Here is a 16,989-nt window from a genome sequence, read left to right on the forward strand (position 1 = left end):
AGGATGGGAGCCTGTTTCTTTTTCTCCCTCCGTCACTCTCTTTTCTTTGTTGGCGGGAGGCAGAGGCTGGGAATACTGCTCACCCTGTTGTAAAGCCGCTGAGCAAGGTTGGTGTAGGTGCTGCCTTTGACTTTGGTTACTGTTACCAGGCCGGCCACTTTGGTCACTGGTGTTTCTGAGGGGCCTGCCCCATATCCAGCACTTGGTCATTGATTGATTGATTGAGGAAGATCAGCCCTGAGCTAACATCTGCTGCCAATCCTCCTCCTTTTGCTGAGGAAGACTGGCCCTGAGCTAACATCTCTGCCCATCTTCCTCTACTTTATATGTGGGATGCCTACCACAGCATGGCTTTTTGCCCAGCGGTGCCATGGCCGCACCCGGGATCTGAACCGGTGAACCCCGGGCCGCCAAAGCAGGACGTGAGCACTTAACCGCTGTGCCACCGGGCCGGCCCAGCACTTGGTGTTGTAGAAAATTGAGAGTGAGGCAGTAAGCTGCTTACTCTGCCTGCAGTGATTCAGACACAGAGTGGTGGTAGGGTTTTAGAGGGAAGCAAAATTTAAGCTAGAAATAAATATGCTAGCTAAAGCAGAGGATTGCTTTCCTGACTGGTGCACTTACAAGCTGGAAAATTGTGTAAAATATCAACCCACCAACTGTGTAGCTCATTGGCTCTTTGTTTTGGGCTTCAGTGTTCTTCCTGATAAAAATAATAATTATGTTATTCTGCTGTGGTTGCCAAGCGTTCATGCTTCTCACTCCACTTGTGATTGTAGACGATTCTACAATGTGAACTGCTTTGTCTTTGATTTACTGTTTCATAACATTTGAGTGTTATGTTATCTGTGCTGATTGTCGTTTTCTTCTCTTACTTTTCAGAATGGACTGCTGAATTATGAAGTATTTCAGACCCAATAGTAGAACATCGCTCTGCCACTCACTCCTTTATCTCCTACTAGTTATTTAAATTGGACTTTTAATATCCTCCCAGCTGCTCTTCAGACACACATGGTGCATTGTTGCCATTCCGCGGATTGCATCTTTGAAACACAGGCTCTTAGTAACCTTCAGCAAACAAAGAGGCCACCTCCTGGATACGTTTACCGGGGGCTGTCACCCTGACTGCCCTCTAGCTTTTGCTGCATCTGGATTTGAATTCCACCATGGAGCCTCGCATGGAGTCCTGCCTGGCACAGGTGTTGCAGAAGGATGTGGGGAAACGACTGCAGGTTGGCCAAGAACTCATAGACTATTTTTCAGACAAACAGAAGTCTGCTGACCTTGAGCATGACCAGACTATGTTAGATAAGCTTGTGGATGGACTCGCTACCTCGTGGGTGAACTCTAGCAATTACAAGGTAAGCTGTGCTATACCAGGCACTCTTAGAAGTGGCCAGGCTGCCTTGGTGAATCAAAATTGGGCCTTAGGAAAAAATCCTTTGTGAGCAGTGAACATGATTCCTTGGCTTCCAATAAGACACTCAGTCAGGTTGTGGCTTTTGGGCATTTCATTCTAGAGCAAGTAGAGTTTTCTTTGATTTTTGTTGGAAATCAAAAAAGCCTTATCCTTTAGCACTTTGAGAGAAGGCTAACTGAACAGATAAAGAGAGGCTTTTATGTTGGAAAGTTTACAAGCACCTGCAGCCTTGAAGTTAAAGTGAATATTGTGTCTTGCAGCAATGGGTCATGAGACCTCGGTGAGTGGCCCTTCGTGTGAATAACAAATGTCTTCACTGATTTTCTCTGGGGGATGGAATTGGCAATAGGATGTGGAACGTTTTACCTTCAGGTCACTGGTTTGAAGTTGGCCCAGGTGCCTGGCTAGAAATAGTCTGAGTTGCCAAGGATTCTCCTGTGACCTGTGTGTAATGGCCTGGAGGATGTCCTTCAGGTTCTGAAGATCAGGGCTCTTAATGCGGCCTTGGTGGGTGGGAGGGGGCAGCAGGGTCCCATGACCCACGTGAGTTGTGACGGGTGCCCATATTCGCATTCAAGGACTGAATTTTCATGAATGAAACTGGGCAGGACTTGAAGTGCTGCAGAGGTGTCGTTCTCCTTGCCTGCCGCCCCCCCCATACTGTCTTTTAGTTTGCCAAGAGGTGGCCCCTTTAGATCAAGGTTGAGCTGGAAGAAAGAGTGGGAACTTTGTATAACTGCTACTAGGTGCCATAGACGTTGTGAAAGGGGCTCACAGGAACAGAATCTTTCGTAGTTTTTTATTGACCCAGTCTTCTGAGATTGATTTGCACTTGGAAACTGGTGCCTACCAGATTCCTTTGTTTGTTCTGATTTAGACTCTGCTTTCCAAATACTTAAGCCTCCGTCTCGTCTAAGAGTCAGCAGGCCTTATACTTGTTAATGATGTTACCGAGGACCCTAATATTTCACTTACAACTGGGTATAAAATTTATCCTGTCTTTGGAAGCTGAGCTTAGAATTTTACTGATTCATCTGTTTATTCATTTAGCTGAAGTTAGCAAGTGCTTCTTATGTGCTCAGCACTGGTGCTGGATGGTGGGAGTGTTACAGAAATGAGAGGTGATAGTCGAGTCGATACGTTTTTGAGGTCTCTGACACACCTTGTCTGTGTTTAAATCACGGCTCCACCACTCTTTCTGTGTGCATATTAGGATGCTTCTGGCTGAAAGTGCATGAAAACTGACTCAAAGTTTCTATAAGGAGGTTGAGTAATTCCCATTAAGAATTTAAGAAGGCCGCAGTAAAGGCAGTGTCCAGGGAAGAAGAGTGTCTGTGTGTCTTTTACTTGAGAGGAAACCTTCCTCAGAAGCTCGGAAGAGTGTCTGTGTGTCTTTTACTTGAGAGGAAACCTTCCTCAGAAGCTTGCCGGCAGACTTTCACATCACAGTGGCCAGAATGGCTTTGCATGCCCACCCCGGCATCACTGGGAAATTGACAGTGTCCATGATTGCTTTCAACCGTCATGCTTAACCTCCTGGCCTTAAGAAGGGGTCCACCCTCCACTGAATGAAGCATCTGGTGTGAAGGAGGGGGAAATGCTTGACCAATGTCTGACTCCTGTTAGGAAGGAGGTTAGGGACAGGACTGAGGTAACACGCATGTTAAATAAGTAACCTATGGAGTGTGTTAGACTGCGTGAGCTTTCTTAACCTCTCCAAGCTTTAGTTTCCTCATCTGTAATGTTGGGATAATCAAGTTATTATAAGCACTCAATGAAAGAGTGTGTATAAAGCTATCACACAGTTGCCACCCAATAAGCATTCAGACATCAGCAGTCGCTGTCAAGACTTGCTTCCTGTCTTTAAGGAGCTGGTAGTCTGGAGGTGGGCAGTGACAAATAAGCAAATGATTATAATATAGTATCATGCGCAATCATAGAGAGACAGAATTGGGTGGGAAGAGTCAAGAAGAAAGGAGTAACACTGCCTGGAGGAATCCAGAGTTTTCAAGATTGGGTAGTTTTTCCAGAATAGCATTTGCAGGGTCACAAAGGAGTGAAAGATTAAGACTTGACCCTTTGTGACATAATTTCTAAGAAAGACAGCTTGGTGCAAAGGAAAGACGGGGTTTGCTCCCCAGTTGCATGTAATCACAGACAAGTCACTTTACCTGTCTGTGCAGTGCAGCTGTTTGACTGGATACACTCTCGGGAGGCCTCAGGCCCTCTTATCTTAGGTGACTTCATGCAGATGGCTTTGCGGTCAGGGCCCTGTCTTATGGTTCTAACTGTACACACTGCTGGCCCCCGCCACCCCCTCTTGTTTATGAGCTCTTTAAGTGTGGTGACAGCGTGCCTCATTCACACCTGGAGCCCACAGCCTGGACCATAGTAGGAGCTCAACGAGTACTGGTGACACGAGTGAACCCAGGTGTTTAGCGAGGCTGCTCCGCAGGCATTCCCAGTAGCTTTACCAAAATCTGAAAACGTTTCTTTTAGTTCCCCCTCACTTTTTTTTTTCTTGATGATTGATTAAGATTTCTCATTCAGAGCCTGAGGTACGTTTTAGGTTTTGTTTGACATGTTTGTATGTTATGGATTGAAGGGATTTGCTTTATGTTAAACAAAATGTTGAAGCTTGGCTTCTTGAAATTTTTTGTTTTTAATTAAGGACTGAAAGGAGCAGAGAAGGGAAGTCATTTTCACCTTCCAAAACAATGGTATTTGGGTGTCGTTATTCCTTCTGTTAACAGGGAACGTAGATAAATGCCAGCCCAGTGTCTTATTTAGAAAAATAGTTGGGTGGAGCTTGAATTAGTTTACATTTGAGTGTTAACGTGGTCGACAAATCTATTTGGTACTAATTGCAGTTTAGTAGCTACCATTTATTGCCTGCTTACTATGTGTTAGGGATTTTATCTGTCTTATCTCATTGAATCTTCACAACAGCCCTGCAGGATAGATGGTGGCATCCTGATTTTATACATGAGGTAACTGAAATTACCCAGAATTAGGAGGTGATTTCTGCTCGTGGTTATGGAACTGGGATGTAAATGTAGGTCTCTTTGATTTCCTAGCCACTGCTCCTTCCATAAGAACAGGGGTCCGCAAACTTTCTTAAAGGCCACATAATAAATACATTAGGCTTGATGGACCGGCTGGTCTTCTTGCAAATATTCAACTCATTTGGGCCATTATAGTGCAAAAGCAGCCACAGACAAGAAGCAAATGAACTGGATGCTGTGTTCCACTAAGACTAATTTACAGGAACAGGCGGAGGGCCAGTGTGGCCCGGGGGCCGTAGTTTGCCAGCCCCTGAACCCGAACACTGAGCACCTGCTGTGTGTAAACACTTTTTCTTCAGTGCTGGGAACCAATCATGATTCCTCTGGGAGAAGAGTGAGGCTGGTAATTTGCATATAATTTGGGAATGGGGGTTGCATTCGTTTAGGTTAAACAGAGCACAGTTTGTTTTTGGAGCATTTTATATGATATTTCAGGAAAACGTGATCTTTTTAGTTCTTTCGCTGACTCCTATTAGGATCACTCTGCATTCTCCTGGCGCCACTCGTACCTGCTGTGACCTGGCTTTAGACTTTCTCGGGTAATAGAAGTCATCCTGGGGGTTGAGTATTTGGTTATTTAAATAATGCCCTCACACAGCCAGAACACCGCAGGGCTGCCCATGTGGGTGCTGTTCAACCTGCCAGGACTCAGTGGGTTCTGTGTTGTCACAGTGACCGTGCATGGCATGGAGGGAGATGGGAGACTTGTTTATGAGCCTTCTTTTCTGGACTACTCAGACATTAAAAATGAAAACAACAACCAAACAGTTTGAAAACGGCTGCCCTCATGGATCTGGTCTCCTCTTCCTGTTTTCCTTGATTAAAACTTGAAGAAAGAGAAGGATGGTGGGGTAGCTTCCTGCACGTACCTCCAGCTACTTTTGTTTTCTTCCCTCCTCCCTCTTGAGGTGAGAAGGGATGAAAGGTAAGAGTGGTCTGACCTGGAGAGGCTGCCTGGGCGGCCTGGAGGGGCTGAGGGAGACCAGTGCTGCGCAGGTTTCCCACTTGATCTCGACAACTTTTATCCTGCCGAACGGCGCTGTACTGGGCGGCCGCACGGATCCTCACGGGGCCGGCTCTTCCCCTTCCAGTGGGCTCGGTGGAAACACAGCATCCTGGGGGGACCGGGTGCTTTTTTTTTTTTTTTTTAAAGATTTTATTTTTTCCTTTTCCTCCCCAAAGCCCCCCAGTACATAGTTGTGTATTCTTCGTTGTGGGTTCTTCTAGTTGTGGCATGTGGGATGCTGCCTCAGCGTGGTCTGATGAGCAGTGCCATGTCCGCGCCCAGGATTCGAACTAACGAAACACTGGGCCGCCTGCAGCGGAGCGCGCGAACTTAACCACTCGGCCACGGGCCCAGCCCCATGGGGACCGGGTGCTTTTTGTGAAGAGAGGCCCACAGTACTGTCTTCCCAGCTCCCAGATCCCAACAGCTCTGAAAAGCTAGTGTTTTTCATTTGTCGTTTGACCTGAAGTGAACTAACATGAACCTCCTTACAGTCTTTATTTACTTTCTTAGGGGATGTTTTGCTGCAAAAATATTAATATGTTCGATTATGGGTTCCTGCCCCAGATTCTGTTCGAGGGGATATATATTTATTTATATATATAAAACTGTGTGCACTATTTTACCTTTCTAAAACCTGAAAAATTCTGTATTCCAAAACCCATCTGGCCTCCAGAGTTTTGGATAAGCGATTGTGGACCTGTATTTAATGTTGTAGAATAATAATGAAAGCCCATGGTTATGGGACCGTTACCGTGTACCAGAAGTTGTGCTAAATGTGTGTTCATTTTTGACTTACAATTGACATATGAGGTAGATACTGTTATCTTCATCTTGTTGAAGGTGACAGAGCCAGTAATTAAGGTTTCTGAGATTTGAATCCAGGTGTTTAGGCAACAGTGGAAGTTAATTAAATGCTTGGGATGTGCCAGATACTGCCCTGGGGGCTGGGCATCCAGTGGGGAAGACAGGCCTGGTCCCTGCCCTCACAGTGCGTGCGTGGCCAGTGGGCGGCCAGTCTAGCTCTGTCTCCATCTCCTGTGTGTGGACTTCATCCCTGTGCACTGCTGTCTGAAGGCCCGTGCCGTGCTGCCTTGTATTTGAAATGTGTAGGTTCCCTAGTGACCTAGGGTTTCCTTTGTCCCTGCCCTAGCAGTCTTTATGGTCCAAGTGGGGGACAGGTAAGGCAGATGAGGGCAATGCCCAGTGGTGGATGGAAATAACTGGCTGTCCAGTTGCATCGTTGGAGCATCTGTCAGTGCCGTAGTGTGAACAACAAAAGCGCCAGGGTGTGCTTCGTCGGAGAGGTAGAATTAAATAGGGCCGGGAAGAATCAGGAGGAGTGAGCTGCACAGGTTCAGAGGAGCCTCTCTGCCTTTCTTGCTCCTCCCTTTCTGGGCAGCGCTATCTCTAGGGGGCTGTAGAAGATCTCGTCTCTCCTTAAGCTTCTTTACAGAGCACAGTGTTACCCCTGCCCTGGATCAGGTGCCGTTTGGGGGCGTGAGGGGAAGGTGTTGACAGATCGAGGAGGTTACTCTTGGTTCCCGTGGCTATCTGCAAAACCTTTGCTTTCAGTGAGGTTTTTATTTTCTCCCTTGTGTCCTTGAGAGGAGAGCCAGAAAAGATGATTGGATTCAGATTAAGTGACTTCTGTTTCTTTTTCTGGCCTACTGCTCGGTGGTGCCATCAAGTGATAAATCGCGTCAGAGGCTGTTCATTCTCCCTAGGTTTTCCCTGTAGTGTTGTTCTGTCGGTTGCAAGAGGTGAATTTCTCTGGGTGTAGTTTAAAAAGACAGGTGCCTCAATCCTCAACAAAATTTTGGCAAACCGAATACAGCAATACATCAAAAAGGTTATACACCATGATCAAGTGGGATTTATACCAGGGACACAGGGATGGTTCAACATCTGCAAGTCAATCAACGTGATTCACTACATTAACAAAATGAGAAACAAAAACCACATGATCATCTCAATAGATGGCAGAGAAAGCATTCGACAAGATCCAACATCCATTTATGATAAAAATCCTCAATAAAATAGGTATAGAAGGAAAGTACCTCAACATAATAAAGGCCATATATGACATACCCACAGCCAACATCATACTCAACGGACAAAAACTGAAACCCATCCCTCTCAGAACAGGAACAAGATGAGGGTGCCCACTTTCACCACTCTTATTCAACATAGTACTGGAGGTTTTGGCCAGAGCAATTCAGCAGGAAAAAGAAAGAAAAGGAATCCAAATAGGCAATGAAGAAGTAAAACTCTCGCTGTTTGCAGACGACATGATCTTATATATAGAAAACCCCAAAGAATCCATAGGAAAACTATTAGAAACAATTAACAGCTACAGCAAAGTTGCAGGGTGTAAAATCACCATACATAAATCAGTAGCATTTCAATATGCTAACAATGAACTAACAGAAAAAGATCTCAAGAACTCAGTCCCATTCACAATCGCAACAAAAAGAATAAAATACCTTGGGATAAATTTAACCAAGGAAGTGAAAGATCTATACAACGAAAACTACAAGACTTTCTTGAAAGAAATTGATGACGACATAAAGAGATGGGAAAGACATTCCATGCACATGGATTGGAAGAATAAACATAGTTAAAATGTCCATCCTACCTAAAGCAATCTACAGATTCAACGCTATCCCAATCAGAATTCCAATGACATTCTTTACAGAAATTGAACAAAGAATCCTAAAATTCATATGGGGCAACAAAAGACCCCGAATTGCTAAAGCAGTCCTGAGAAAGAAGAACAAAGGTGGAGGCATCACAATCCCTGACTTCAAAACATACTACAAAGCTACAGTAATCAAAACAGCATGGTACTGGTACAAAAACAGGTGCACAGATCAATGGAACAGAATTGCAAGCCCAGAAATAAAACCACACATCTATGGACAGCTAATCTTCGACAAAGGAGCTGAGGGCCTACAATGGAGAAAAGAAAATCTCTTCAACAAATGGTGCTGGGAAAACTGGACAGCCACGTGTAAAAGAATGAAAATTGACCATTCTTTTTCACCATTCACTAAAGTAAACTCAAAATGGATCAAAGACCTAAAGATGAGGCCTGAAACAATAAGTCTTCTAGAAGAGAATATAGGCAGTACACTCTTTGACATCAGTTTCAAAAGAATCTTTTTGGACACCATAAGCCCTCAGACGAAGGAAACAATAGAAAGAATAAACAAATGGGACTTCATCAGACTAAAGAGCTTCTTCAAGGCAAGGGAAAACAGGATTGAAACAAAAAAACAGCCCACTAATTGGGAAAAAATATTTACCAATTTATTTATCTGACAAAGGGTTAATCTCCATAATATATAAAGAACTCACACAGCTCAACAACAAAAAATCAAATAACCCAATCACAAAATGGGCAGGGGACATGAACAGACATTTCTCCAAAGAAGATATACGCATGGCCAATAGACACATGAAAAGATGCTCATCATCACTGATCATCAGGGAAATGCAAATCAAAACTACACTAAGATATCACCTTACACCTGTTAGAATGGCAAAAATATCCAAAACCAAGAGTGACAAATGTTGGAGAGGCTGTGGAGAAAAAGGAACGCTCATACACTGTTGGTGGGAATGCAAACTGGTGCAGCCACTATGGAAAACAGTATGGAGATTTCTCAAAAAGTTAAAAATAGAAATACCTTATGACCCAGCCATCCCACTACTGAGTATCTATCCTAAGAACCTGAAATCAGCAATTCCAAAAGTCCCATGCACCCCTATGTTCATTGCAGCATTATTCGCAATAGCCAAGTCATGGAACCAACGTAAGTGCCCAGCAACTGATGATTGGATAAAGAAATTATGGTATATATATACAATGGAATACTACTCAGCCATAAAAAAGGACAAAGTCGTCCCATTCACAACAACATTGAGAGACCTTGAGGGTATTATGTTGAATGAAATAAGCCAGACAGAGAAAGACAAACTCTGTATGACTCCACTCATAGGTGGTAGTTAACATATAGACAAAGAGAACTGATCCGTGGTTACCAGGGGAAAGGGAGGGTGGGGGGAGGGCACTAGGGGTGAAGTGGTGTACCTACAACATGACTAATAATAATGTACAACTGTAATTTCACAAGGTTGTTAACTATCATAATCTTAATAAAAAAAAAAAAGACAGGTGCCTCTGTTGTAAGTAGAAAAGGTACCGTGAACAGTATTAAGCGAAAGCAAAAAAACCTCAGGAAAAGTTATTTCAAGAAAATTTATGTGGATTGTCGCGTAAAAATGGTGTCCTTGATGTATGTAATTAATGGAACTTCTTCCAAAATACGTGTGTATGTATATGCGGGGGCAGCAAAATATATTGGGAATAATTCAGATTTGAATATGAACAGTATGGATTCCTGTCCTGGCACTGCCACTTAGATTTTTGAGCAGGTACCTTTCCTCATCTGTAAAATGGGTCATGGTGTCTACTAGAAAGCATTGTTATGAGGATGCAGTGAACCAGTACATAAGGTGCCAGTAGCGCTTAGTACGTAGCCTGTGGTCAGTAAAAGGAAGATGATGAAGATATCCTGTAGTTGTTGGGCCAGATGATAACGAGATCTGTAGGAAGGTAACTTTTATGTGGGAGCGAGGTTGCATGCCTTCCTGGAGTTGTTGTCAGCTATGCCCTGGAACAGAGGCCTCAGATCTTTTGTAATAAGATGAATCCTTGAGCTATGCACTGTTGACAATAAAGAGCAGAGCAGCAGCTGGCCGAGAGTTCTAAGGGTGAGCTTAAAACCACCAGTCCATTGATCGAGGACCCCAGCTTTAGGAGGATTTCACTTATTCTTTTTTTTTTTTAAAGATTTTATTTTTTCCTTTTTCTCCCCAAAGCCCCCCGGTACATAGTTGTGTATTCTTCGTTGTGGGTTCTTCTAGTTGTGGCGTGTGGGACGCTGCCTCAGCGTGGTCTGATGAGCAGTGCCATGTCCGCGCCCAGGATTCGAACTAACAAAACACTGGGCCGCCTGCAGCGGAGCGCGCGAACTTAACCACTCGGCCACGGGGCCAGCCCCTCACTTATTCTTTTTATTTTTAGCATATACTTCACCTTGTGTCAGAAAGCTAAAATTTAAATAAGGATACATACAATAGGAGAAATCATAAATTGAATGTCAAAGCAAAAAGAAAAAGGAACAGCTGGGATGAGGACATGGCGCCAACAGTGAGGCTGATGAGTACAGGAGAGCTGGCGTTTCCTAATAGCTAACATTCTGGAGCACTCGTTATGTGCCAGAAACCGTGAAGTGCTTCGCGCGTTTCCTCATGACGTGGTCCTGTGTGAGGAGCCCTGGGATTATTCCCATCCCTCCGCTGGGGAGGCCGCCTGAGAGAGGTGAAGGAGCTTGCCCAAGGCCACGTAAGTAGCGAGTGTAAGAGGCAGGATTTTAACCTGGAGAGTCTGACTCCAGAGCCCACATCTGAAGCCATATGTGTTATTACTTTCTTTATAATGTAGCAACAATATTAAGAGTTTATTTATTGGGGCATAAAGAAAAGAGTGTAAGGATAATCCCCCCCACTTACCAGTGATTGCTTGAGGAGACTCGGTCCTGAGTGAGAGAGAAGCACTCATTTTGTACTTAATAAAAAACCAAAAATATTTAAGATCAGTGTATTTAAAACAGTTCTTTGACTGATCCTAGTAGAATCATGACCATATGTACTTTTTAAACTCCTTATTTTGGACAATACTTAGATCAACAGGAAGGTTTCAAAAACACTACTGAGAATTTTCACATATGTTTCACGCAGACCCCAGTGTTAATACTTCATCACGTTTGTTTTATCCTTCTCTCTCTGTGTGTATTATCATCAGCTGTGAGCTGTTTGAGAGTGTTGCGGACACAGTGGTCCGTTGCTCCTAAATACTCGTGGATTTCCTAAAAACCAGGACATTCACCTGTGTACTCTTAGTTTGGTCATCTAAATCAGTGTTAGGATTGATAGAGTGCGAATACCTGATCTCTGATTCTTACTCACATTTTACCTGTTGTCCTACTAAGTCCTTTATAGCAAAAGAAAAAACAGTTTTCTGGTCCACGATCCAACCCGGGATCACAGGTTGCATGCAATTCTCATCTGTATGGTCTCCTTTGATCTGGAGGAGCTCCTCATCGGTCTTTACTTATCTTTCTTGACTTACTACTTTGGGAGAGTACAGGCCATTATTTTGTATAGTCCTTCAATTTGAACTTGTTTGATGTTTCTCATGATTAGATTAAGGTTGTGCGTTTTTTGGCTGAATACCTGGGAGGGGATGTTGTGTCCTCAGTGCCTTGTATCAGGAGGCACATGGTATCTTGGTCCTACCTGGTGAAAGAGGTGTTTGCCAGGTTGCTTCAGAAAGTTGCTATCTTTTCCCTTAGTAATTAATAGTATCTTGTGGGGAGATTCTTTGAGAATATGTGAATATCCTATTCTCCTCAAACTTTCAGCTACTTGTTTTAGCATGATTTGTGCCTAAAATACTTACTATATTGGCTGGCAAAGGGTGATATTCTGATTCTGTCATTCTTCTTCCTCATTTATTTGGCTCCATATATTTTTGAGATGTATATTTTATGTCTATTTGTATAGCAGGAGTTAAGTGTATATTTTGATAGTTATCCGAACAAGGAACTACTCTGAAGAAGAAAAAAGTGTTTAAAATTAGAGTTATTTAGGTACATTTATATTCATAAAGGATTTCAGGCAACCTAATAATTTGCGAACATCTAATAAAATAATGTGATGAAGTGTGGTTCAGGCTCTGGGCTTCCTAGCAACCAAATTAGAAATGGAGAGATGACCAGCTGTAAGTTTTTGTAACTGTTGTGAAAGGGACATAGGCAAAGATTAGCAAAATGTTTTCCTGGATTTAACAGGATATTAAGGGACACTTTGCAGGAGTGGAAAAAAGCAGAGTGTGGAAAACTGATGAAACAGAAGACAGCACTGAGTGAGGTCCAGGTTATTCAGCTGTGCTGTTCCTGTAGACAGAATCCACCAGCTCGAGCTTTGGACTAGGGGAAATTGTCGGACGGCATCTGGGGTGAAAAGAAAACCAAGAGCTGGTAGACCCCACTGAGTTATCTGTCTTTGAACAGATTAAGTAGAGGTCTGTGACAAGGACCAGGGCAAAGAATCCAGAGAAATTGGATAAAAATGGCTTGAAATATAGAATGGGAGACCAGTCAGCCTGGAGGAATTTATCTGGCTACAGCAGCTTTTACCTGGGCTTTTGGGTAGGGGCGAAGACAGCTGTTGACTGTGGACCAAATGGATGGGATTACAGATGAGAAAGTGCTTTGTGCCGGGCTTGTTGACTGGTGGGAATCTGTTTAGTCATCCTTAAAGGTTTTGTGGAGGAGATGGCCTGTAGGTCTCTTTTGGATGAGGGAAGAGAGATGGCTCAGTGGGCTCCACAAAGGAGCATGTTGCCGGTGTCATTAATAGAGCTAATGTTTGAGGTAAGCAGGCTGCTCATACAGCAGTGAGGCTGAGCAGGATTCCCAGGTAGAGGAACCAGGGTGGGGAGTAGGACCCTGACCTGACTCACGGGGCAGTGGAGCCATCGGAGGACCCCTGGGAGAGGGGACCCTGCAGCACCAGGTGCTGAAGATGGCCTGAGGAGTGAGGGATCGGACGAGGGTGGTGGGACTGGCACGAAGGGGAAGTGGGGGAGCAGCAGATTGGAGTAGCAGCGCCCTAGGGACGAGGACAGAGTGGGCGTTTTTGGTGTTAGTTTGGACGTATGAAGGACTGGGATGAATTTGAGAAGTCTTCAAGATTTCAGCCTTCAGAATACGATTTATTGGCTGTGGATGGTCAAGTTCTTTTCCTGCATGATGCATTTGGTGTTTTTCTTTTTGGAGAAGACAATTTAAGAAAAAATACCAAATAACTTTTTTTTTTATTATTAAGATTATGATAGTTAACAACCTTGTGAAATTACAGTTGTACATTATTATTAGTCATGTTGTAGGTACACCACTTCACCCCTAGTGCCCTCCCCCCACCCCCCCTTTCCCCTGGTAACCACGGATCAGTTCTCTTTGTCTATATGTTAACTACCACCTATGAGTGGAGTCATATAGAGTTTGTCTTTCTCTGTCTGGCTTATTTCACTCAACATAATACCCTTAAGGTCTCTCAATGTTGTTGTGAATGGGACGACTTTGTCCTTTTTTATGGCTGAGTAGTATTCCATTGTATATATATACCATATCTTCTTTATCCAATCATCAGTTGCTGGGCACCTAGGTTGGTTCCATGACTTGGCTATTGTGAATAATGCTGCAATGAACATAGGGGTGCATGGGACTTTTGGAATTGCTGATTTCAGGTTCTTAGGATAGATACTCAGTAGTGGGATGGCTGGGTCATAAGGTATTTCTATTTTTAACTTTTTGAGAAATCTCCATACTGTTTTCCATAGTGGCTGCACCAGTTTGCATTCCCACCAACAGTGTATGAGGGTTCCTTTTTCTCCACAGCCTCTCCAACATTTGTCACTCTTGAAAATACCAAGTAATTTTGAGGAGCATTTAGAAAAATAGTCCTGGAGACATTTTTGTCTTTCACTTCTTACTTTGGCTGAGATTCCTAAGCCTTATGTGCTTTGTGATTTGTATACATATCTTGGGAACAGACTTTTTCAAATACGTTTCTTAGGCTGCCTAAATGAAGTATTTTTGCAAACGCTAATTTAAAAAAAAATTCTGTTGAGCCTGCCCTGATGAGCTAGTGGTTAAAGTTCATCATGCTCCACTTGGTGGCCCAAGTTCAGAACCACACCACTCATTTGTCAGTAGCCATGGTGTGGCAGCTAGAGGGCCTGGAAGGACTAGAAGGACTTACAAGTAGAATATAGAACTATGCAGTGGGTCTTGCGGAGAAGAAAAAGAGGAAGATTGGCAACAGCTGTTAGCCCCGAGTGAATCTTTCCTAGCAACAACAGAAAAAAGAATTTTGTTTTTGTTACAGTAAAAGTGCTATGTGCCTGTTGTATAAACAAGAGCAAACTAAGAAAACTTCTGACAATAAAGTTAGAATGAAAAACTTGGAAATCACTCATAGTCTTTTGCCATGACTTAACTATTTTATTGTTTGTATCTGTTGACAAAAGGTGGAAAGAATATTTGTGTAAGGCCCAGGATACTACACATGCTGTTTTGCCAGCTGTTTTTTTAGGTTAAATGTATGTCGTGATCCATTTTTCCAAATCAATAAATTAGATCGCTTATGAGTTAATATTAGTGTATTATTCTCTTCCGTGAATAATACCCGTCATTTCTTTATCCACCCTTGGTTGCCGACATCTAGGTGGTTTCTAGTTGTTTTGTTCCAAGCGTCACTGCAGTGGCCATCTATGTGTGTTTATGCCCCCTGGGGTGTCTCTGTGCTGACAGTTCTGAAAGGTTGAATTGCTGGGTCACAGTGGGCCCCACCCACCTGTCAGTGGTGGGTGAGTACCTCTCTACCAGTCTGCATGTTATCATTTCTCTTGATATTTTTCCTTTTGGATGGGCAAAAGATATCCCTGTGTTGCTAGAAGCAGTGTTAGAGAATACTTCTTCTGCTTCTTTCAGATAACAGCAAATCTTAAGAGGATATAAAGTAAATAATTTTATTTTTGTTAATCTCATTTCCCCCTTAAATGATTGATGAAAATCTGTTCTGTCTGGGATGTGTTAAACATTAGCAGAGAGGGAGATGTCAATAGTTAGGAGGAGGAAGTGCTGATACTTCGACAAAGTCGACTTTGAAGTGGATTAAAGAAGTTGGGGTGTCTGTTGTTATTTAATGTCATTAACTTGCTTTTTTTCTACACAGAATGAGAATAATATTGATTTATCTCCCAAAAGAGTTGTGAGGAAAGAACCCATCATAATTTATTTCTTTGGAATGTTCTTTTCCTTTTTCCAAGTGCTTTCACACCTACTGTAACCTAAATGTCAGCTTGTCTTAACTGGGCTAAGATAGAAGATGCTAAATAATGCTAAGTAGATAGTAATTTTGTTTTTGTTGGGCAGTGAGGGATAGATGTGTGATCTTATTTTATTCTTCATATGATTCTAGCTAACCTAAGGAATGTTTTTAACAAACAGCTTTGTAAAGAAAATGACTATTAATAACCTTTCTGATCAAAGTAAGGAAGTTGGTTGGACTTCATACTGAACAAGAACTCAGCGCAAACCAGTTTAAGCTAAAAAAGGTCATTAATGGGGCAGACCGCTGGCCGGGGTGGTGGCGGAGGTTACTGTAGAGACAGCACTGGGGACTTGGGTTGGGGACAGCTCTGCTTCTGTCCAACCAGTGGCTTTGTCCTCGGACACAGGCTTCTCTTCAGTGTTGCACTCATGTGCACTGTGGTTGCGGCTTATGTCTTGCAGCTCCATCACAAGAGGAAAGAGCCTCTCTTTTTCCAGCTTGGAGTAAAACAACCACACACCCCAAACAAATCCCCAAACCCATGACCCACTCATTGTGGCTGGGGCAGTGTGACAGTGCAGGAAAATGGTGGCCCCCAGTCAGAAAACCTCATGTCATGTGACGAAATAAGGAGGACAGGTTCCCCTAAAAGAAAGAGGGCCTGGCTTGGGGGCAAGTGGCCCAGGTGTGACCAGTGGGGGAATTATGAACTTTGTTGAAACTTGGTAGTTTAGACTGCTTGAGAGGCTGCAGAACTCTAGTGGGAAGACTCAGACATGGGATCGGAGGCCCAGGTTTGCACCACAGCTCATCTTCTTTATGTAGATTTAGGCACACCATTGAGCCTCTGCTTCCTGTGGTCAAGAGTGAGCGACCGGAGGCGTGCCCCTGTGTTCCACAGTGCTTGGCATAGTGTTGTCTCTGTGTGGGGACATCATTTTGCTGCTTTTCTCTTCTCATGACCCTATGTTATTTGGACTTTTAGCTCTGTTATCAAGTGGGAGCTTTTCTATCTTTCTCAATGTCATTAAACTGAGAACTAATCATTAGTGATTATTATACTAGTTTTTGGAATCCTAGTATTAAAATGTTGATATTTTTATGGGTATAATGCCATTCTTTTCTGTATTTTAAAAATCTGAAATCTGAATCATTTATGTCTGATGTACACAGAGAGTTATATGCTGTTTTAACATTTCAAATGTGTACTTATCACTTGGCTGTCCTATTAAAACCACTTCTGGTTATCTTGTAGTAACTAAGGAAATGGAAATGAAAACTGGTAAAGTTGAGCGTCTTATGTTTGTTCATCACTTAGATTTTTCTAAGAGTCAAACCCTTTATTTCTGTTGGAACTCCTAAATGGAATAATTTAAAATTAGGAGGAAAGGGGAGATATTGAGGAAACTAGGAGGTGGATATGGTGGGAAGATTGGGAAATGGAAAGCTCCAGGCCTGATTTCCAGCCCTCCCTGGACCTGGGCCACTTGCCTGTTTGCAGGGGCTGGATTCCCTGCTGTCCTCTTAGG

At 43.2% G+C, this 16,989-nt stretch overlaps 1 protein-coding gene across 24 annotated transcripts in view; it reads left to right on the forward strand.

The window, feature by feature from the left end:
* The window catches only part of CLASP1 (cytoplasmic linker associated protein 1), a 255,693-nt gene that overhangs the window by 25,615 nt on the left and 213,089 nt on the right, over positions 1-16,989 (forward strand). For all 24 annotated transcript variants that reach the window (XM_070507429.1, XM_070507431.1, XM_070507435.1 and 21 more), the window contains exon 2: positions 883-1,361. In XM_070507429.1, the coding sequence (XP_070363530.1) occupies positions 1,167-1,361 (195 nt within the window). In that variant the 5' untranslated portion in view covers positions 883-1,166. The remainder of the gene's footprint in view (positions 1-882; positions 1,362-16,989) is intronic.

This window comes from Equus asinus, chromosome 4 (assembly GCF_041296235.1).
Source record: "Equus asinus isolate D_3611 breed Donkey chromosome 4, EquAss-T2T_v2, whole genome shotgun sequence".
Classification (NCBI taxonomy): Eukaryota; Metazoa; Chordata; class Mammalia; order Perissodactyla; family Equidae; genus Equus; species Equus asinus.